The following is a 23,165-nucleotide window of genomic DNA, read 5'->3' as shown; positions in this document are numbered from 1 at the left end:
TATTTCAGGGTGATTGATTGCTTGATACAAACTGCAAACATGTGTTGTCTGAAATCTGAGATTAGTAGTAACTTTATATTTAATAATAAAAATATGATTTAAAGATAAGTGTAGTTCTGATAGTCATTAAAAGTTAACAACCAACACGTATTGGCCCTTGTGGAAGGGGCAATTTAATTCCATAAACATGAGGTGTCAGGTTCAGATCTGTGTGTCAACCTAAAAAACCATCTCAAGAGAGTTATCTTGGTTGGGTTTCACAATGCTCGATTTTGATTCAATGTAAAACACCACATTACAACTCCTATTTTTAGTAATGTCTACTTGAGAAGACAAGTGAGAACAAGTATATGATTGTCAACTGATTAGATTAACTAAAAATTTGAGAATAACTATCAACAGCTGTTAAACTGAGGAGAATGAAGTGCCACTTGATATTTTATTCGACAAGGTTGAGGATTCAATTGGTCAAGGCCGAAAGATATACATTAAGAGACCACGCCTATTTGAACCCAATCGACAATGCTTGATTCAGGAATTGTAGATACCAAATAGTTAATATTAAGAAAAACAAGAATCAAGAATACAGGCTTATTCAACCTACTCGTATAATCTGCTTTTCTTCTTCTTTTTTTAAAGGACAAGCGAGTTAAAAATTGAGGCACTTTTATGCAAAAAGGAGCTCGTTTTAAGTCATAAGAAAACTAGTTTGGATTACTTGTTTAAACTTCTATAAAGTTTTACCACTGAAAATTAAGATGTTTTTAGAATAATTTAATTTTTAAATTAAATTTAAATTTTATACTTTAAAATTAGAATTTATATTACTTTTTTCATTTTTAAACATTATAATTTTCGTTTTTTAAAAAATAATGTGTAATATTATAATGTAAAAATTAAATTTTTAAAAATAAAAAATGTGTTAGAAATAAAAATAAATAAAAAACTGCTCCAAAATTAAATAACTAATAAGGGCTGAATTTGAAGGAAGTGGCCGATTTTAAAGTAACAGAACATTTAGCCTTGAACCCGTATGGGTCAATGGATCATGCACGAAAACCGATTTCATATAGGTTAAACCCGCTTGTTTACTGGTCAAAGAAAAGCACTTGGGGATGACTGCATGAGGTTAGCACATAGTTAATATTATCTTAGGATGAAGTGTTCGATAATGAGTGGATTATGAGATTAGTTTCAAGCAAAAATGATTAACACAAAGAAGAGAATCCAAAATTATGTGAAAGAGTGTTTTTCAAGGGTAAAGCATGTGAGTGGGATTTGCTAAAATTGTGTAGATAAATGTGCCGAATTTATATTGCTATAGTGTATTTAGTGATACGCACGTTTCGCCCTATTAACTAACTATTACGTGCAACTACCCAATTCCATTATTGCTGGTCCCATGTGGTACACAGTAACAACATTGTTCATTCTGGTCTGTATTCATTGATTATGTGACTTAGGCCCAATTGAAGATATCTTTTTCAAATGTGTTTTTCAGCATTTATACAATTTTAAACTTGAAATTTGGTGTTTCAGTGGGATATAACCTCTCCATTGAGTGTATGTTTGGATAACAAACCTTTTACATTTACAAAATACTTTTGGAGATTTTTTTTTTCCTTTTGAGTGAGAGGCCACAGATAAACTATGCTATTTGACATGAATAATCATGTCATTGTACAAAAAATTCCTACAATCAAGAGGCAGAAAATTCAAAATAAGTACATTAAAATTATCAATAAAGACTTGATAAGTCAATCAATTTGTGCATATATTTACTTCTTTGAAAACATGATCAAAGATAACAATTTAGTCTTATGAAATGAGATCTCTAATATCATTACTTTTGGAGATTTTCAAATGTCAAAGTTGTTTGATTTTTTAAAAAAACTTCAAAGCATATTAAAAAAGTCTATTAAAAAAGCTATGAAATATATTTTTGAAGAACTTAACTTTCACTTACTCCCCAATTTCCAGTTTTCAATTTGAAGGTGAGCCAAAATTGCCAATTTAATTTCTTACCATAAACTTATATATTTTGAACAATCCAATTATTTTTATTTAATTTTTATAAAATATTTTTTATGACATTTCCTACATTATTTTTTTATGTTTTTAGTGAAAGAATATTAATTTTTATTTTTATTTTGAGTGAAACCATTTATTTTTAAAATGTATTTGTCTAAAATATGATCATGATTTTGCGATCCCTTATATTTGGTACACTTCCTTTCTCTTAAATGACGATGCTTAGTTTAGTATGTTATTTATAAAATATATGTAAACCAATTTTTTTAAATATATCAATATTTGAATAACAAAAATTACTTATGATAAGATTCATATCTTTTTTAGTAATTACACATATAAAAATACTTTTTATTATACATTATTCAAATAACTTTCAGTTTATCAAATTGACTTTTAAAAAAAATATATTTAAATATAAATTTTGTTATAATAATTAACATTACTAGTTTAACTTTTGCCAAATTAATTTTTAATAAATGAACTTTTGGCAAATGAAAAACCAAATGGGCACCAACATTGAATCATTTTATTTGAATTATATTATTACCCAAATAAAAACAAAAATCAATAGGCAATTCCCCAATTGAACTGCTCCATGGTGTTCATTTATGTTGGGTTTCTTGGAAGGCAAAACATTAAAATTAAGTGTGTATCCCATCACATGACTCTACCACATGAATCTACAATAACAATAATAATAATAATAATAATAATAATAATTACGGATGGCATTTTTCTTAGAGAAATTCTTACATTCACACACAGCTTACTTTTACATTTTCTAACAAAATATAGATTCAAATCATATAATTTGATTCCCACATGGCATTCACCAATGAGATCTAGATTCTATAGGTGTCTCAAATTCTTTTCAAGAGTGTCTATACTATAATCATTAAATTTATTCAATATTTGAATGCAAGCTTAACCATAAATAAGTTAAATGTTGGGATATTAATTGTGAGTTAGTTTGACGTGGTATGGGAAAAAACTCTCATATTGAATAGAGTTGAGTTAGAGAAAATATATATAAGTGAAAAAGACATATAAACTCATCACTTTAAAATTTTGGTTAAAATGTTATGTCATCTCACTTATATGCATTTTTTAGAACTATTGGGTAGCTTAGTTATGTTCTTCCCTCTTTCAAGATGCTTCTTGAGACTAACAAGTTGCATCAAAGCTCTTTTTGGATCAAAGCTCTTTTTGGGAAGGAAGGACTAAGTACGATGACTGTGGAAAAAGCTTTAGAAACCTACAGTTGTTATTGGGTTGAGCTATTTATAGCAGGTTGAAATCTTTAAAATGTAGGTAAATAGGGGAAATATAACTATGAGTTGGCTTGACGTGATATGAAAAAAAAATAATTAACTTAAAGAAGAGGTATATAAATAAAAAAAAGCCTATAATCTCAAATGTCTTATAATTTTAAATTAAAATGTGGTGTTATACTCGCTATATAATTTCTCTTGGAACCATTAGGTAAACCAATTATATTATCTCCTAGGTGTTCTCATCCACGAGTTATGTGGTCCACAATACTCAATATTTGGCATGCGTGGCATAATCTTATAATAAAGACATAATAAGTATGACAGACAAAATTTTACTATTATTTTTGGCTGACTTGATACACACACATTACATTACATTACACTTATTTAAAAATTGAACTATTTACAAGCCCATAGCAGTGGAACTTGTTTGGTGTAATTTATGAAAAAAAGCTGTGTTTAATTTATTTAAAGGGATAACATATTTTTAATTTATTAATTTTCCCTTGTATGATCAACTCTATCTTTGAAAATTAATTCAATATAACTTAATTCTTGTAGTTCATTAATTAAAATAATTATAGAAACTGAGTTATGCCGAATAAAAAAATTATCAAGATTAACATTAAGTTATTCTAAGTCAAGAAACTATAGAAATTAAATTGTTTTAAGTTAAAATTTAGTAGCTGAATTAAAAATTATATTTTTATTATTTAAATATAAGTTGGTTTTAATCTTTTTAGCCACCTTGCTAGCTCAGCAAAATATTTGTATTTACCCATGATGTGAGGATTTTATTGGGAGCAATATATAAATATGTTTGTAAATGCTTTTTAAATTTGGATACATATCCTAGTATTGGAAAGTTTTTGAATCTAACTCACTAAGTTTTTTTGGAATAATGATAATAAAAATATTTGTATCTACCCCACCTTTGTTTTTACTCCATGTTGGTACATGTTATTGTTAATTTCTTTTCTTTTTGATATAGACATGTTTGTTTTTTTGGATAGAAAAAAGACTTGTTTGTTAATTTCTAATTGGAGTTGTTAAGTAATGGGCTTGGCCCTGAAGCCCGCGATTTCCATTAAAACCGTGAAGTTCGGTAACCACTGCCATCAGCAATCCGGCCCAAAATGAAATTCCCAAATTGCAAACTAGGGTTAGGGTTTAACACTAGCCATGGCCAATTGATTCTCATTTCCCTCACACAGACACAGGTCTCCTTCGTTTCCTGCATAGTAGAAACATAAAAAACACTGTGCTCCAACCTGAGAATTTAAGCTTCCAATCATGTCAACACCGGCGACGACGGGGACTGCGGCGGCGAAGAGAAAGCCAGTGTTTATCAAGGTGGACCAGTTAAAGCCGGGTACCGGTGGCCACACGCTGACCGTGAAGGTCGTCAGCTCTAAGGAGGTGAAGTCGATCATTAATCGCGGTGGTCGATCGTCAATGCTTCTGGCTCGTCCTTCCCGTCCAACCCGCATCGCCGAGTGTCTCGTGGGTGATGAAACCGGGACCATTATTTTCACGGCTCGTAATGAACAGGGTATGATAAGAATATTTTTAAATTCACACGAACCTTTCTGATTTGGTTATTCTACGTAAAGTGACTGCTCTGTTAACGTTATTTTGGTGTGCGGATTAGTATTTCAAATTTCGGATACTTCTTACTTGTATTATTTGAAGTCTTTGTGGTTTTTCATCCGCTTGTGTGTGTTTCAGTACTAGGACTTTGGATACAAATGAACAGGTACAGAGACGTACAAACTTCCCCCATGAAATGGAAATTACCATAGCCTCTTGTCCTGTTTTATTTATTTTTAGAAAATACGTTTCACTTATTTTTTTAGTTTTATGGGCAATTTTCTCATTTGGTTTTGTTAAAAAAGGTGTTAAATCGTCATGGAACGGAAATTACCGTTGCTTGTTGGCTTTCGCCTGTTAGTGCTTGTTCAATCAATTGCTTGTCCCTTGGTAAAGAACAAAATCCTCGAAGTACATCCTCTGCAAAAGGTGGCCGCCTTCTCTCAGGCCACCAGTCACTGTTTGGGCCCCACCCCCACCCTCATGGAGCGTTGGGTTTTAGCCCCGTATGGCTGAGAAATGGGAAATGTAAAACTGTAAATAAGTGACACATTCCACCACTTAGGTATCTTCTGTGTTGGGTAGTTTTCTGATTTGGTTTTGGTTAAAAAAAAAAAAACCCAAATTGAGGGAATGTGAATGATTTACCGGTAAATGGAGTAGGATAACTTTTTGTTTCAGGGAATGTATGTGCGATTAACTATATATAAGCAGTATGGCTGTGATCAAGATGGTGGTGTATTTAGCGGGGCCTATCTGTAAATCATTCACGGCAGTATTAATGGCGCATTTTGTTGCCATTCCTAATCGGTATGAGAGGAGTTTGAAATATTGAGAATATCTTTGCCTCATTAAAGCTGCCCAAGGTGAAGTTTCACAAAATAAACTAAAAAGGGGAAAAACAGCACGATGTGAGCAATTTGAGTCATTGGGGTCCAAAGGTACATGTGTGGCATATCAGTAAGGTTATTTTTAAATTATTAATGTTAATTGTATGCAACTGTAAACTTTTGGATTTCAATTGTACTGGTATTGTTGTATATAATATCCTTGATATTCTCACTATAATTATTGGATTTGTAATAGACTATTATGGTGATTTTATTTAAAGATCATTGATTAGCCCATGATTATGTTACCAAAACAATTACTAATTTCTGTATAATAACTTAAAGACTAAAGATAAGATAATCTGTTGAATGCGGATGTCTCAAGTGGTGGCCCAAACGACAAAAACAACAAGCCTTATCTCAATAGGTGGGGTTCGTTATATGGATTATATGATGCCATTGTACTTAATGGTCGAGCCCAAATAAAATAAATTAGTTTCTACTGTTTTTATTTAATTTCTGATTTTATTTCTTATTTATCAGTATATTTCTGTCTTTATTAGGTTAATCAGAATCTGATTTTAGATTACAATACCTTTGTATGTTTAGATAGATTCTCTTGAGCGGCAGAAACCCTAGCTGTCTCTCTCTCCTATATGTATTGCACACTTAACAATGAAATTTTTTGACGCTGAGTCTTAATTGCTCAGCTAATTTCATAACCAAGATAAGATTTGCTTTATATTTTCTATTGTTTAAAAATATAAAATTGCTTTCATCATGTATCAAAGTGAACATTTTTATGGTTTTATGTTCTTTGTTTTAAAAGTCTTGTGTAATCTGCTTATGCTTGTAATTTCATTTCTTAACTATGAGATATACATTTTTTCACATTTAGCTTAACAAATATACTTTGTCTTAGGGATATGTGCATTGAGTTTGTCAGAGGCAAACATGCTCATTGTTACAACTGCCAGTGCTGAGGCAGAAAGGGTCATTTTTCAACGATGAGTCAAAATTGTAGATTTCTTTGCTCCTTTGTATGCTTTTTGAGTGTTCTAATTTGAAAAGAATGGTGATAGATAACAAAGGTGAAGCAGTTTTCTTTTTCTTTTTTTTTTTAAATGATTGGTTTGTGGTAGGTAGACTGGACTGCTCAAGCCAGCTAAAATAAAATATTTCTGCCATTTAAATTGCTGTGTCATGAGATTCATCCTCATAGGACTGAATTAAACTGATTTAGGTTGTTCAGCTGTTGATTCCAGTGATTTTTAGCAATCCTTTGATGCATATTGCTGAGGGTTTGTATTGTTTGTGATATGTGAGGTGGATTTGGACTTTAATCACTTGTTAAGCAAGTGTGCTTTTGTTGAGAAAGATGCTGCAGATACGGTTACAAGTTCCTAAAGGGTATTGTTGACGACTGAGCTTAGGCACAATCTTTTGGTTGTTATCAGTTTATTCAGTGAGAAAATTGTGTTTGAGAATCTTATAGCAAGTACTGAAGAAACTATATCCCAAGTTTTGCCCTTTCAAGAAAATGTGTTTTTTGACTTATCTTCTCTGTCAAGTTGGCAATGGGAACTGGCTTATCTTAGACCGTTACGTTTCAGTTGTCCTTTTTGACCCACTTAAAATTTGTGCTGTTATTTAATCTTTATTGAAATAGATGTAGTATGTGCGTTGCTAGCCTCTTCTATAGAGATACTTGCTTGTTTATTTTGTCAATAACTTATCCTCCTCAGACATAAATGTTCTAAATGCATTGTTTTATTGTAAGTATTCCTTCAAGAGGATGTCACATTGGTGCTTGTATGTTGACATGATTTTTGTTCTCCTGTACAGTGGACCTAATGAACCCAGGTGCAACTTTAATTCTACGTAATGCAAAGATTGACATGTTTAAGGGATCTATGAGGCTAGCAGTGGATAAATGGGGGCGAATTGAGCCTACAGAACCTGCCAATTTTGACGTTAAAGAGGATAACAATCTTTCTTTAGTTGAATATGAATTGGTTAATGTTGTTGAAGAGTGAGTCTGTCTTCTGGTACTGAATGTTTTGAAGTTACCGGAGGTTTTAGCATTTTCTACTTGCGCATTGAGACTGGCTGCAGATATTGCAGTTTTCATTTGGTACAGTCTTGTCTGATTCTTAGTTTTTGCAATTGCTGTGGCCTATGCAAGTCATAATATTTAAGATTGCAAATAGATTAGCTTCAGAAGGTGATGGTCCTTGTGATTAACTTGCAGAAGTACATATTTATCTCTTAATACATCATTTGGGGGAATTGTAATTCCTAGTTGTGCCTCAAACCCTTGACCAAATATTACTATTCCTGTCCGGTTTTAATTGGAGGGTGGCATATGATATAAGCACTTTACGACATGTTGAACAGAGATTATCAAACAATGCCTCTTGGTATCATAAACGGAACATGTAATTTGTACTGATGATGATAGATAAATGCCTTGAAATTTGTAAATGTTGTGAAAGTTTGATTAGATGTTGAGTATATAGTCTGAGATGCAGCTAATAACATGTACATGTTGACGTCCTCTTATGTTGAATGTGCACGAATTTGATGTCTCTTGGTTTCTGATGGACTTGATTCCATATTAGCTGAAAGGCACAAGGATTTAAGCAATATCATGATAAATTAGAAACCACATTGAAGAAGTGGGATATGACCTCAAAAGTTCTTCAACCCAAGAATTAGGTTTCCCCCAACTGCCTTCCCCCTTTTTACCAGGTCAAAATGAAAAAAAAAAGAAGAAATTCTGTTTTTTTTTCCCTTTCTCTTCTGAGGAGGACAGAATAATTTAGAACTTTCAGTCACAATGCCTGATAATAGTTATTTCTTTGTGTTATAAATTGTGAAGGTTTATTGGTTTGCAAGTTCTCGTGGGGAACATGCGTGGACATGGATATTTGGCAATTAACTAATGGGCGAGTTCATAGTTTTAAATTTCGAAATTTGACATCATCGAAAATAGGGAGAATTATGTTGGTTGATCTATTTCAAAATTGTGTAGAAGGACCTCAAATTTTCCAAATCATTCTAAGGGACTTTGGTAATTTTCAGTAAAAAGTTAAAAAAATGTTTGGATCAAAATGCTTTTTAATCATTTTTTTAGATAATATAACTTGTCTCTAAATCTTTTAATTATTGACTTAATTCTTGAATTTTGAGTAGGTACATCTCTATTTGAGTTAAGGAATTATACAAACTTAAAAATATTATAAGTATTGAGTTGTTTCAGGTTAAAAAATTATATAAACTGATTTTTTTTATTTTAAAATTCAGGAATTTAATTGATAATTTTAAAAATTCAATGACTAAAAGTTATATTTCTATTTTAATTGAAGATATTTTATTCCATATATATTTATATATTGATTGAAATTAGGTATAATCTTGTTTGAACCTCTCCCAATAGAAACTTGAACCTTTGTTCTCCATGTTGAGAGAGACTAACTTTTTTTTGCTAAATCCAACTATTGTTAGTCCAAATATATATGTATATCTATTACTGAAAATGATCTAGGTCCCTCAAATTGGTTTCAAAATTTTGAGGTCCTTTTGCATAATTAATTTTTAAAATTGGTCTTTTAACATAATTCTCCCTCATAAAAATACATATCAAAAGTAGAGTCAGGAATAAAGACTGAGTTTGAAAGTCCTATTTAAATAAAAGTTCAGGCTTAAAAAATGAAAAACTTTTAAGATAATTAGACTTCTAGGCTTGGCTCTGATAGACCCTAAAAAAAAGGGCTCTAACCCGGGTGACTCTTCAAACCCTATTTTTTTTTTCTCTTTTAACTTAGAACACATCATTTAGCAAATGGGAAAAAAATATTAAATATGACCATTTCAAGTTCCTAAGCTCTTTTCGTCTTTTAACTCAACCTTTCTTTCTCACTCTCTTCTTTCTCCAAGTTGCCTCACCTCTCTGCTAACCCTCTAGCTCTCTCTATCTTTCGGCTCACTTCTCCCTCTCATCTCTTGACTCAACGTCTATCTCTTGGCATTCTATTGCTTCAATTTTTTTTTCTCTCTCTTACTCTCAAGTAATTCCTCTTCAGGCATAGACATTTTTTTTATCTCATGGATGTCTAAATTTTAATTTGATGCTTGCTTTTAAAATTTTAATTTGATTTAAAAATTCTAATTCTCATCTTATTATGTGAATATTATATTGATATGGCATATATATTTTGTTTATAAAACTTTGTTGTGAACTCTAATGCTATCAACTAACATGTATTTAGACTTTTAAATCTTTTATTTATTTTCTAGATAATGCGACGTATTTAGTTTTTGTTAAATTTTAGAGTTAAATTATAATGTTAAATATTATGATGTTAAATTAAATTATTTTTAAAAAAACAATATTAAATTTAATATTAATTTTTTTTTGAAACAAGGCTTTTGAGCCGGCCCTCAAGATTTGATGAAAATTTGAAAAATGAACTTCAGAGCTTAGGCTCAAAAGGGCTGCGCTTGTCTATTTTTTTATCTCTAACCAAAAGTGCCAGTATGGTTGCTATAATGAAGGTATCTCATAACCGAAATAAATATATGAACTTGATTTTTTTTTAAAAAAAGGATAAGAAATCTTACCTTTTGCAAAATTTAATCTTTGGTTACTGTCAACTCTACAGTAAAAACAATAATAACAATGAGGTGGTATAATTTTATTGGTTGTTGTCTCTTTTTTAATTATCTAATTATTTATTATCAATCTTTTTGTTTATTTATTTATTAGATCTCTAACGAGCCATCTATTCAAATCCTCTCACACATCTGTTCCATTTTTTGTTTCACTGGGATCTCCCGCACGAAAGATTATTTTCACCCTCCCTATTTATCTCCCATTTTCTTCTTTTCTCTGGAAGCTTCAGTTTTGCATATATGCAAATGAAGCGATCGACTAACTTGTAGTAAGGATTTTGATCGAACGTCTTGAAGGTAACTTTAATTTACTGAAGTTCTGAACTCTGTTTCAATGATAAACTTGTTTATATATGGTCATCATTTATTGCCGCCGGAAGTTAATTTTTTTGGTTTAATATTTTTTTTTGGGGAAACTTGATTCACACAGCAGCAAATTGTTAGATATATCTCAATTCATGTATCATATAAAATTGAAGAGAGTAATGTGTGTGTACTTGAAGAATTCATGATCATTTGTTAGAGATATCTCGATTACCTCGAGTATAGACAGACGCACAACCTACTGGACCCCCGTAATCTTCAGAGAGTTCAGAGATAATGAAGATGAATGAAAACTATCGTGTGTTAAGTGGTTATCGACTGATCGGTTTATATGGACTAGATCAGTAACCGCTTTATTAAATAATTAATTAATTATATTTTATTATCTCTGACTCAGTCAGTTAAGAGATAGGGAGTAACTGATGGTTACTGAGTTGTAGGTTGGGCCTCTGCCCATTAACCTCACTTATGTGGTCCACATATCACAGTCTACACAAGATTATAAAGACTAATATGTTTGAACTTATTAATTAATGTAAATCTATATATATATATATATATATATAATCCAACACAAATTAGATGCAAAAGAGCATACACCATTTTTTTAACAATGGCATAAATCTTAAAACAAATTGAAATAGAGTAAAATTCTTATCTGCAATCCCTTTCAGGTTCACTTTGAAACACAATAATCTTTTTATTATGGTATGACATTGCTAAGTGTTTTCTTACATTGAATTCAAGATTATGGCGAATGAATCAATTGTTAAGTCTTCATGGTTTAACTTATAGAGTTGTTGCAATGCCTTCCATCTTTTTTTTTTTTTTTACTTCAAGTTAATTGGCCAACTCATGTTTAGATTGTACTGCTTATAACTTGGGAACTGGCTAAGATATATATTATTAGTGCTTGAAATAGTTTCTACGTACCTTTGAAACAGCCTTTGACAACTAATTTATGATATTTCTTTGGTCCTTTTTATGAGATATTTTTACCAATCTCATCAATACTAATATAAAAAAAATATACAGAATAAAAGTGTGTAAAATTTTAAATATTCTACATAACAAATTTCATAAAGAGTAATTTTAAAAATATCTTTTAAATATTACCTAAAAAGTCGCACTGCGATTTATAAATGAGACTAAATAAATCTTCTAAAACGTATTTTATAAAAAGAACTAGAACTAGAGGGAGTATCTATGAAGATGGCTGGGAAAAAACTATGTTAAAATTAAGGACTTGGTTAATTCTTCCTGACTCTAAGTTAATGGTGAGAATACAATGCTTTCATATACTGTGCTTGATGCTTTTACATCATTTGTGACTTTGCTAATGAAAAATCCGATTCTTTAATTACAGTCCTAATTAAAACAAGGATCGATGCAAGTCACTTGTCAATCATATAGGGAAAGGTTGTTTGTTATTTATCTTTTATGCTCATGATGCCTATCAATGGTTTCATTTACATCTATTAAAGATTTGTAACTTTGAATGGAATAATTAAATTAGTACGTTTCTGTTGGCAAGAAAAAATGGGCGGGTTAAATGAATTTTGTTTTTTCATTGCTCATGAATAATAGTTTAATATGATATTTGAATTAATTAAGATTTATTTAGTATGACAAATTAGATTTTAAATAAACATCAAGTGATGTGAGAGAAGCTCACTGTTAAGAATTAAGCAAAAACTGGATATTATCTTTCATGAAGCAGTAAATTAAAATTTACGAAAATTCTTTTCGGACAGTAACATTAAGGACTTGTTTGGATTTTAATTAAAAAAAATTGATTATCAGGACACGATAATGTTTGAATAAATTTTTTAAAATTAATTTTGATAAAATTAGAGTTTGAATTTTTAAATGAAACAAAATTCAGCTTCTCCAGTTTGGGAAGCCAAATGAAGTTAAAATAATTATAGTGTTTGAATAAAAATTTTTAAAATCATAATTAGTCAGAATTGATTTTTCGAGTATATCCAAATAGGCCCTAAAAAATCACATCGTAGAAGTTATATGCCGTTATGAAAAATCACACACACACACACAGAGGGTTCACCAATTTAATTGTAGACAAGTATCAGGTCCTTGTGCAGAATAAAATTGGAATAATGGGCCGCTTTGAGCAATTTTTGCTATAATTAATTCAGAAAAAATAAATAAATAAAGACGAGACCAGACGCTTCTACAATCGGGAAGGATAATGGTTGACTGGGAAATAAGAAACCACAATCGGAGCTCCCTTCGATTTTGGTTTCTGAGAAGATTTCGATGTCATGTTATTAGCTTTTCCTTCGGCTTCGGTATGATCAGAGACTCGAGCAGATGATGAAGAAGAAGAAGAAGGAACAGCGAAGCAATTCAGAAACCCTAACGCCAAACCCATGTCTTTGAAGATCGAATTAGCTTCTGATTATTCCTTGGTACGTTTTTCTTTCTCACTGGGCAAATGATGCAACAGAAACAACCCGATGGCTTGCTTTGAATGCTGAGTAGAGTGATTAGAATTGAATGATCCTGCAAGAAAGATTCTATATATATACGCATAGGATTAGGAACAGCAAGTCAGACGAAGAAGGAAGGAAGTTGCTGAGTTGGTTCATCATGTAAATGTAGTTGCGTGGGAAGCAAGCAGATGAGATTTGGGCCCACAAAGAAAAGTCAGCACGAGGCCCTATAATGGCCACGTTTGACCTTGTCCTTTACTTTATATCATCATCAGGTCAGTTGTATGATAGTGCTGATACATTGAATATCAAAATAAATGACAAACGTCGTCAAAATAGTTCATTCCTGGAAGGTAGCATCATCACAGATAACCTTTGCTTTACTCTATTTTAATTTAGTTTTTTAATCTTTTAATATTAAAATTGTTAATTTTAAATGATTTTTTTTCAATTATTGTGATTTTAACAAATTAAATTTAATATGTAATATTTAATAAGAGTAAAAGTAAAGCAGGTATATTTTAATTTGTTAATTTTTCTTTTTTGACAAGGTGAATGAAATTCAATATTTTCTTAATTTTGATAAAACACGTTAGAAGTTTGGAAGTGACTTATAGGACGGGGAGGAGATATATACTTTCAATAAATTCGTTTTTATAATATTTGTTTGTTGACTATCATCCAAACTTGACGATTTTATTGATTTCTTTGCTTGAAGAGCATTACGTGAGATAAGATTGATGAATAGTCAAAGGGAGGAAGTTGCCAAGTCAGTTATAGTTTGCTTGGAGAGGAAGGAAGGAAGGAGGAAGATCGAATCTGATGGTTCATACTCCATCTGTTTATGGAATCATTAAACCACACACACACACACACTAATTATATTTTCCAATATTATAACAAGCATATAATTTTTTTAGGAGAAAAAAGTTTGGGTAAGTATTGGGTTCGAAGGATTCACCAGGTTCATGACATGCTCCAAGCTCAAAGAGTGTTTATTGTAACACAACTACATGATTCTCCATATAATAACGTATGAATTGATTAAACAATAAGCTATTCATAATTTTTAAGCAATTTTGCATTTAATTAATATTCTTAATTGATATTGATAATATTGATATTTTTTCTTGCCTGTATGCTTTTTACCAACACTGACAACAATTCCTGACGTTCTATAGCAAATTAGGAATGCTCAATTAATATTGGGTACAATATAAGAAAATTAATTAATGATTTATTATATTAGCTTTATTTAAATTCAGAAGATGATGTACATCATCAAGCGAGAGGGATGAGAATAAAGAGGGAAATAAGAAACATGATGGGAGGTCCTTTAGGGTTTGACTTTTTTTCCACTTGTTTCGCTGTAGAAGAAGAAGAAGAAGAAGATTGTGAAGCAGAAGCATGAGAGATCCTCGAGGATTTTGGTGAAGAGGAAACAGAGAGACAAGCCAAGCCTGAAAATAAACCCTAAACCTTAACTTGGATGATTTGTCAGCAAACACAGATTCTGGTGCCACGATCGTTTAGGGTTTCTTTAGAATAATAGAGATTCTTTGGCGCCACGATCGAGAGATTAGGGTTTCTTTATAATTGAAGTCGTACGCAGCTAGCAAGTAGTGAATGGCTTTGTAATGAGGTGTTCAAGAATAAATTATTTTTCAAAAAAATTACATTAAAGTCTCACAAAAAAATTAATCACTATAAAATTTATTGATAACTGAACTAAGATCATTAATAATACAATCAATTGTCAATAAACTTTTTAATAATTAATTTTTTTATATATGACTTTGATGTAATTCTCCCTTATTTCTTTTTTTAATCCTCTAGTTCTCTATTGTTTTATTTACTTTATTTTATAATACAAACAAGTCAATAGATTTTGGTTTCGGTGTTCTTTGAAAGGAAGCTATTTCACGTGTTACAGTTTTGCCAATATTTGTGAATACTCTGTCGCTATTTTTATTGTTTTGTGTTTTCTACGGCAAAAAAAAAACACACATTGTTTTGGTAATAATTTTTAGGTAATGGATTATTATTAAAATAAAAACATGAATTTATTTTTTCTTAAATATGATTTGTTATTAGTTATTATTTGTGAATAAGTTTCTCGTTAAGTTCTTAGACGTAATTCTATTATCCTTGTAATTGTTTGTGCAATTAACACACACTTGTCATTCCCATACACGCTTCATTTTAAGGAGGATGAGAGATTGACAATTAAGTCTCGAGAACAAATTAATGACAATTAATCTTTATATTTTTAAATATAACTATAATTAAGGACTTAATGTAATGTTGGCTCATGTGATTATAAATTCTATTTTCTTTTTTGCATGCTGACTTTTTTTTTTAATTATGATGAATTTTTTAAAAAATGAGTAGAATGTAAACAAACAAAAAAGTATGGTAGGACATTAAATCATAATCATTCAATTAATGGATGAATAAAATACACGCAGCTAGAGCAAATTAAACATGTAGAAAAGTTAGATGTCATTTTGGGAGAATCTCAATGAAGACCCTTTGATCATACTTAATTATATTTAAAGCCACTAAATTTTAGAAATTTTACTGTAATTTAGAAGTACTGATTTGATATTAAATTTTTAAAAAAATGATAAAATTGCTCTTCATTTAAATTAATATTAGGACTTCTCTACTTCATTTGTTTATTTGCTTATCGAATATTTTTAATTGCCTGCTTCAGTTATTTATATTTTCCTGAAATAAAATCAAGTGAAAGTCTAATAATAAACAAATAAAGATCAATTATTAGAGTAAATTATTTTCCTGCTTCCTTCATAAGGGGTAAAGGGGGAAAAATTAGATTAAAAAAATCAGCAAAAGAAGGAATAGACAAAAAACCAACTCAGCCTTAGCATAATAATTTCTCCTCCTCCCCCATCTTATCTCCTTTTCTTTTTTCCCCTCTTATTTTTTCCCATTTCCATCAAATTTCTCGTATAGGCATCACTTTACGAGCAGCTCCACCTGCTTAGAAGCTAGGAAGTGGATTCTAAATGTTTGGAATTGGAAATTTTTCCTAACAATCCAATAAAATAAAATCTCCACATCCTATAACTAACTCGTGAGTTTGGATTCAATAATAGGCAGATTCAATGAGAGGCAGTGAGAGTCTAACATGTTGATCGGTTTGAACTATCAGAGCTAAAGCGAAAGGAATGACCTATTGATTTTGATCGGTTTGATACATGTTCATACAGATAATATGAGTTAAATGATTGGATTCACTAAGAGGCAAATTCATTAAGAGGCTGTGAGAGTTCATTTCAACCTTCCATTTGTAACTCACAAGAATTTATAAAATGGTGTATTTCAGTTTGTACAATTTGGAGCGTCTGTTTAATTTCAAATGAATGGCCATGTTAGACTCTCACTGCCTCTCATTGAATCTGCCTATTATTGAATCCAAACTCACGAGTTAATATGGGGGAGGAGGAGAAATTATTATGCTAAGGCTGAGCTGGTTTTTTGTCTATTCCTTCTTTTGCTGATTTTTTTAATCTAATTTTTCCCCCTTTCCCCCTTATAAAGATCAATTATTTTCCTGCTTCACTTATTTTGCTTATCTATAAGTAAATGAATAATATATAATATAAAAATCATTAAGTTATCTTAAGGTGATTTAAATGCCTAAAATGAAAACAAGTTAAGTAGGGTAATTAACAATATTTCGTAAGTAAATGAACAAGTAAAGTAGGGAATATAATTTACAAGTGAATTAGGAAAGTTCTGGTATTAATTTAAAAGAGGAGCAATTTTATCATTTCTCTCAGAAATTTAATATCAAATCAGTACCCCTAGATTATAGTGAAATTTCAAAAATTTACAAGCTTTGAATGTAAATAAGTTTAATTAAGGGTCTTTTATTGAAATTCTCCTTATCATTTTTGCTAAAACAATGTCCAATTCATCATAATTTCAACAACTTAGCAATAGAGTTAATAGAGTTATGTACACATAGCAGAAGTACTCTGATTGTGAAAATAAGAACTAGCGTTATAAATTGATAAAGTTTAAGAGACTTAAAGCAATATTGAAAAAAATATATGTACTAATACCGAAGCATGTTAAAAATATATACATAAATTAACTGTTGTATTCTCCCATAAATAAAATATAAAGGTACAATAATTGGAACAAGAAAGTGTGCATGAATGAGAAAAATGAATGAATCAAAACTAGATCATCAGCTTAATTGGGAAACTAAAAGAGAAATTAACCTCACAATTCAACATTACGATTAATTTCTGTAAGGATCTGATTAAGTAATTGTGACTTCATGTGTGATTAGCTTTTCATTCTGCTTCTGCTTCTGCTTTTGCTTCTGCGTCATGAGCCACACGAGCACTTGATTGTGAAGAAGAAAAAGAAGAAGAAGAACACCAACAACAAGCCAACTTAAAAATTCTAAACCCATCAGAAGTGTGGCAAGGCAATTGCACTTTCCTTAATTCTATATACATAGCAGTATTATGTTCGACCAAAAAAAAGAAGAAGCAATATTATGAGTAATTTATATTTTATAAGAAGGAGGAGGAAGTTACCAAGTAGGACCCGTACGAGTGGGTCCGCTTTGAAATTTCAATATATATTAATTATAAGGTCATTGTGGCCACTTTTGACCACCTTTTTCTTAGTAGTGAAATAATGGAGAAGCATAATCAAAGGGTTCATCGTCCCTTCAAGGTAGGTTCATGATGCAGAAAAATTTCAATTATTAGAGTGAGTCTTGGTTTGCATGGAAAAAATGGTGATTTTTAATGTTTCACAAATATAACACTTCAATTAATTTCAATTTTAAAAATTATATGATTACATCAGTTAATTAATCTAGCTATATATAGAATTTTAGAGTAAATTATATGGATTATTTCTTTATTTTTAAAACAAACAATTTTTAAATTAAAATTTATAATATTAGTTTAATTTTATTGTTTCTAAAATATTCTCTATTTCTTATTTTTGTTAAAAGATATATTTAATTTAGTGAAGATTATTTTTTATTAAAAAAATTAAATTAGACTAAATATGTATGATATATTCTTTATTTCAAGAGAATTTTATGCATTAATCTTAAAATAAAAAAGATATCTTTTGAGATTTTACTATGTAATAATTCATCAGTATATATAAAGCTCACGTGACAGCTTGTACCAAAAAAAAAAACAAAACAAAACAATAGTCCAAAAGGAAGATGATTAGATGTTGCTTAATTTTTATTTTTGTAACAAAAAGTCAATAGTCTTGCTATACTTTTTCACCAACAATCACGAAAAACGCCAAACATGAAGTTGTCACACAACAAAAATTATATTGTCTCCTTACTTTAAGTCATAATTAATCAAAAATCTTTAAGTTCCAAAAGAGAAAATATGTTCAATAATTTTTTTGATTAATTATGTTATAAACTATAATTGGAGCAGTGTGTGTGAATAATATATATATATATATATATATACACGCACGCACGCACGCGCTCTCTCCCTCTTAAGGAGCAAGCAAAACATGAGGTTCACTTTGAAAAGTCAACATTACAAGATCCTTGGTTGACAAGTCTACAAATTTAATTTCAGGTGAAGTAATTTTAGATATTTAGTTATTTGTTTTGTTACGTGCTATTCCCTAACACTTTCATCCAATTTTTTTTGTTTTGAAATCCAAAATATCATAATACTTTTTCTGTCTCAAATTATAAGACACTTTTAAAAAAATTTCTCTATCTTAAAATATAAGATACTTTGAATAGGTTAAAGTTTCATTAAATACACCAATTTTAATATTATCCTTTCTCTCTCAATAATTAATTTCCGTCTCTTTTCTTTTCAATATATTAAATGATGAATATTTTTAAAAGATAAAATTATTAAGTATATTTAATAAAGTTTATTGATATATAAAATTTTATTTAAAAGTATTCTATAATTTAGAACGGAGGAAGCATGTGAGAAGACATGATCAGAGAATCATAGTATTTCAAATTTATGTTGTAATAAGAAAGTATTTGATCAATTCAAATTATTCATTTTTTTTTCTAGAGAAATATTTTTTTCTTTTAAAAAGTAATGGTTTGCTTGAACGATGAAGTGACCAATTCGTAATTATTAAATTTACTTATTTTGATCACTTGATTTAATTGAGCAAGTAATAAATATTAACAATCGTTAATTGTCTCAAATTTTTTCCTAAAAATCAGTATGTATAAAGACAATCCTTATTATTTTGAATAAGTTGATTGAGAAAAGCAAATAAATATGGAATATGAGGTCCAAAAAGAGTCAGCTCTGGTACGTCGTTGTTAAGGCTCACGGTATTTCTGGGAAGGGAGGCTCATGATGGTGATCGCAAGATTATCATTTGGTTTCCATTATGGAAAAAATTATTGTGCGATCTTATTTAATAATTTAAATTACATACAGGATCTAAATAAGAAAATTAATTATCCACAAGTCCCAACTACTTTTAAATAGTGGATCTTTAACATGCATTGCCTCTGTATTCAAATGTAAATTATTTAACAAACTGACATAGTTTAAGAAAATTTGTTAAACATAATAATTATGTTTGGAATTAAAAATTTTGAGTTAAAATATTATTTTAATTAATTTTTAACATGTGAAGGAATCAAGTTTGTTTTGTGAAAATAAACATTAATTTAATAAGGGGCAATTTCAGAGAAATTAAATGTGATAGATGCTTTTTAAATTTTGTAATTTTACTTATATAAAAATCAGTGACTATGAAAGTTTCTCCCATAATAAAAAATAGGGGGAGTAGCTTATCAAAAAAAAAAAAAAACAGAGGGAGTACATTTAAAAAAGTTTGAATTCTAAATAGGACTAAAGAAATTATTATTATTATTATTACTATTACTATTACTACTACTATTTAGAACCAGATTCTACTACTACTTTTATTCAGCTTGCTCTGTTCAAAGGCTATAAATTTGTTAAATTATTATACTTTTTATTTTTATTTTTTAAAGCGAGTAAAGTTTAGTTGCTAAGTGTTTATATTTATAGAAGTCTCAACTCGTGTTTAGAACTGGACCGGACCGGTTGAAAGCTGACCTATGGTTTGGTCTAGACAAGGGTGCAAAATCAGGGAAAAGTGAACCGGCCATAATCAGTGGAAAATTGGTCAGACCTGGTAAAGAACCGATTTTAAATTGTTTTCAAAAAAATCTTAATAATACAAAGTCATGTTATGGTGTGCTTTTATTTATCTTGTATATGGTTGGTTTTTCCTTAATAGTATATATATATATATATATATTGATAATTCATCTGTGATGTTAGTTCATAATAAAAGCATGTTTTAATTTAGTTAGACAATTGATATGATATACTTGATGATTTTGATTACTTGCAATAGACAATAAATAGTTAGTTTAATTGACTATAAATTTAACATATATGATAAAAATATGATTAAATATTATCTAAAATGTCCCTACTTTTTCATGCATAATCTTTAAATTTTATTATTTTAATTGAAACTGGGTAATATGTTATACACCCTCCGTCTCAAATTATAAGGTATTTTTAAAAAAATTTTATTTCAAAATATAAGATATTTTAAGTATATTAAGATTTCATTAAAAGCATCAATTTTAATATTATTATTTTTCTTTCTATAATTAATTTCATCCCTTCTCTTTTAATATATTAAATGATGATATTTTTAAAAATTTATATTTTTATTTTGAAAAGATAAAATTATTAAGTATATTTAATGAAATTTATTGGTATATAAAATTTTATTTAGAAATGTCTTATAATTTGATACGGAGGAATATTATACATGGTATGAAATAAATTATTATTATTATTATTATTATTATAAAATTAAGTAAATAAATCAAATTTATTTCAATAAATTAAAAAAGAACAGTACAGACTTGTGAGAAACAAAGGAATCAAAACTCAAAGGCAAGGGCAGAAGAAGAGCAGCAATTATATAAGCGGACTACAATCGGGAAGGATAAGAGTTGATTGGGAAATAAGAAACAATGATTGGAGGTCCCTTTGATTCCGATTTCGATTCTGCAGATTTCTGTGAAGATTTCGATTCCATGTAACTAGCTTTTCCTTCGGCTTCTGTGCGATCAGCCACTCGAGCAGACGAAGAAGATGAAGAAGAAGAAGAAGCAAAGCAATTCAGAAACCCTAAACCCATATCTTTCAAACTTTCCCGTTGATCGAAGTTCTCTGGAACTATATATAATCGAAAAGAAAGAAGAACCAGGAATTAATGGCTTTCAATATTTCAGAGTATTTAGATGAGTTTATATATAGTCATAGGGATTAACATAAACAAGGAAGCAACGAAGCTTGTGCATGAATAATATTGCTTAACGAGCAAGCAGAGAACAAGCTTGGGTCCATGCTGAAAACTCAAAATTATCAAGTCCTTCCTCGCGGCTGTGGATTTAATTTTGACCATGACCTTCATATTTAATATTTTTTTTATTAACCCATCACCAGAGGAGACTAATGTCAAGTGTTGAAAGTAAATACTAAATAGTAACCTCATTTCTACTAAATTTGCTCGGTACATAAAATATATAAAATTTCAGATTTGAACTTCTTGTTAAGTTAATTATCTATAATATATGTGTGTTGTCTTTTTTTTTTTTAAAAAAAAAAAACACTGCTGTTATCTAGAAACTACCTCTATTGATTGCGCATATTGCGTATGCAATCAATAGAGCTATTGAGGTAATTTGGAGGGGGTAAAGAAATGGTGACAAATGATTAAATATTAGTCTCCCCGTTTAGAATTATAAGGCATTGTTTGAAATGTTATGCTCCTTTGGTCTCAAATTATAAGATATTTTGAACAAGATTTGCTGTCTCAAAATATAAAACATTTTGAAAAAATTAAAATTTTATTAAATAAGCTTATTCTAATAATACCCTTTCTTTTTATCTCTCTCTATTTAATACTAATTAAGTATAGATTTAAGGTTATTAAATGATTGATATTTTTAAAATTTTATATATTTGTTTTCAAAAAAATAAGATTATTAAGTGTATTTAATGAGATCTATTAGTACATGAGATTTTGTTTAAAAGTACCTTATAATTTAGGACGAATAGAGTATTTAAAAAAAATATAACATTTTAGTGTTTTGTAGTAGTAAGTAATGATATTTAAAAAAAACTTTAATAAACAGTTGAGAATAATGAAATTTTCATATTTATTTATAATTAAATTACAATATTAAATAAGGGCATGAAAATTTTAAAGTTGTTAACTGATTTCTTGAAGAAGAAAATTAGTTCAAAAATGCACTATTTTTTTTTTAATATAAACCGACAATGCATTACCTAACCAAAAGAAATTATGAGTGTTCAAAATTTTCACGGCTTGCAGAAGAGAAGGGAAATAATCAAAGATACAAAATTAATATCCAAATTTTATGAAAACCAAGCCAAATGGTTAGCATACAAGTTACATTCTCTAAACAAAGGATATGATACTTCAAACTACATCATGTATTTATATTGATATCATCAAGGTACGTAAAATCGGACCGGTCATTGAACCGGTTATGGCATTGGGTCACGGGTTAGTGGTTCAATTAGGGTTGAACCGGGGGTTGAACCGGTGGCAAACCGGTCATGATTAAAATAATACAATTTAAATAAAAAGACATTAATTATAAAAATATTCAACTAAATTCAACCACTCAAAAGTCTAACAGTAATAAAATACAATATTTTAAATATCTATCATTACACTTACAACTCTTCAATCTCAAAAGTCTAGAGAAGAGATGGAAATAGAGTTGGAGAAGAGACGGAGATTGAGCTAGAAAAAAGACGAAGAGTCAGAGACTAAGTTAGAGAAGAGATGAAGATAGCAAAGACAGAGATAGAGCTGAAAAAGAGATGGAGATAGAGCTGGAGCCTGAAGAAGAGACGGAGACTAAACTAGAAAAGAGACACTGA

At 29.6% G+C, this 23,165-nt stretch overlaps 1 protein-coding gene across 1 annotated transcript; it reads left to right on the top strand.

Annotated features, from left to right (window-relative positions):
* The first annotated feature begins 4,494 nt into the window (after window positions 1–4,494).
* On the top strand, window positions 4,495–8,042 carry LOC129312488 (uncharacterized protein At4g28440-like). Its single transcript, XM_054955124.1, has 2 exons — window positions 4,495–4,860; window positions 7,574–8,042. The coding sequence occupies exons 1-2, from the start codon at window positions 4,602–4,604 to the stop codon at window positions 7,762–7,764; spliced, it is 450 nt and encodes a 149-aa protein (XP_054811099.1). The 5' UTR covers window positions 4,495–4,601; the 3' UTR covers window positions 7,765–8,042.
* Window positions 8,043–23,165: the final 15,123 nt, after the last annotated feature.

Source organism: Prosopis cineraria, unplaced genomic scaffold (assembly GCF_029017545.1).
Source record: "Prosopis cineraria cultivar Desert tree isolate PC_DT_omini unplaced genomic scaffold, ASM2901754v1 PC6, whole genome shotgun sequence".
Taxonomy (NCBI): Eukaryota; Viridiplantae; Streptophyta; class Magnoliopsida; order Fabales; family Fabaceae; genus Prosopis; species Prosopis cineraria.
This window is presented reverse-complemented; position numbering and strand designations above follow the sequence as displayed.

Coding starts and splice junctions, on each gene's coding strand:
- LOC129312488 (XM_054955124.1), top strand. CDS start 4,602: ATGTCAACACCGGCGACGACGGGGACTGCGGCGGCGAAGAGAAAGCCA. Junction 4,861..7,573: donor CACGGCTCGTAATGAACAGG/GTATGATAAGAA, acceptor TCTCCTGTACAG/TGGACCTAATGAACCCAGGT.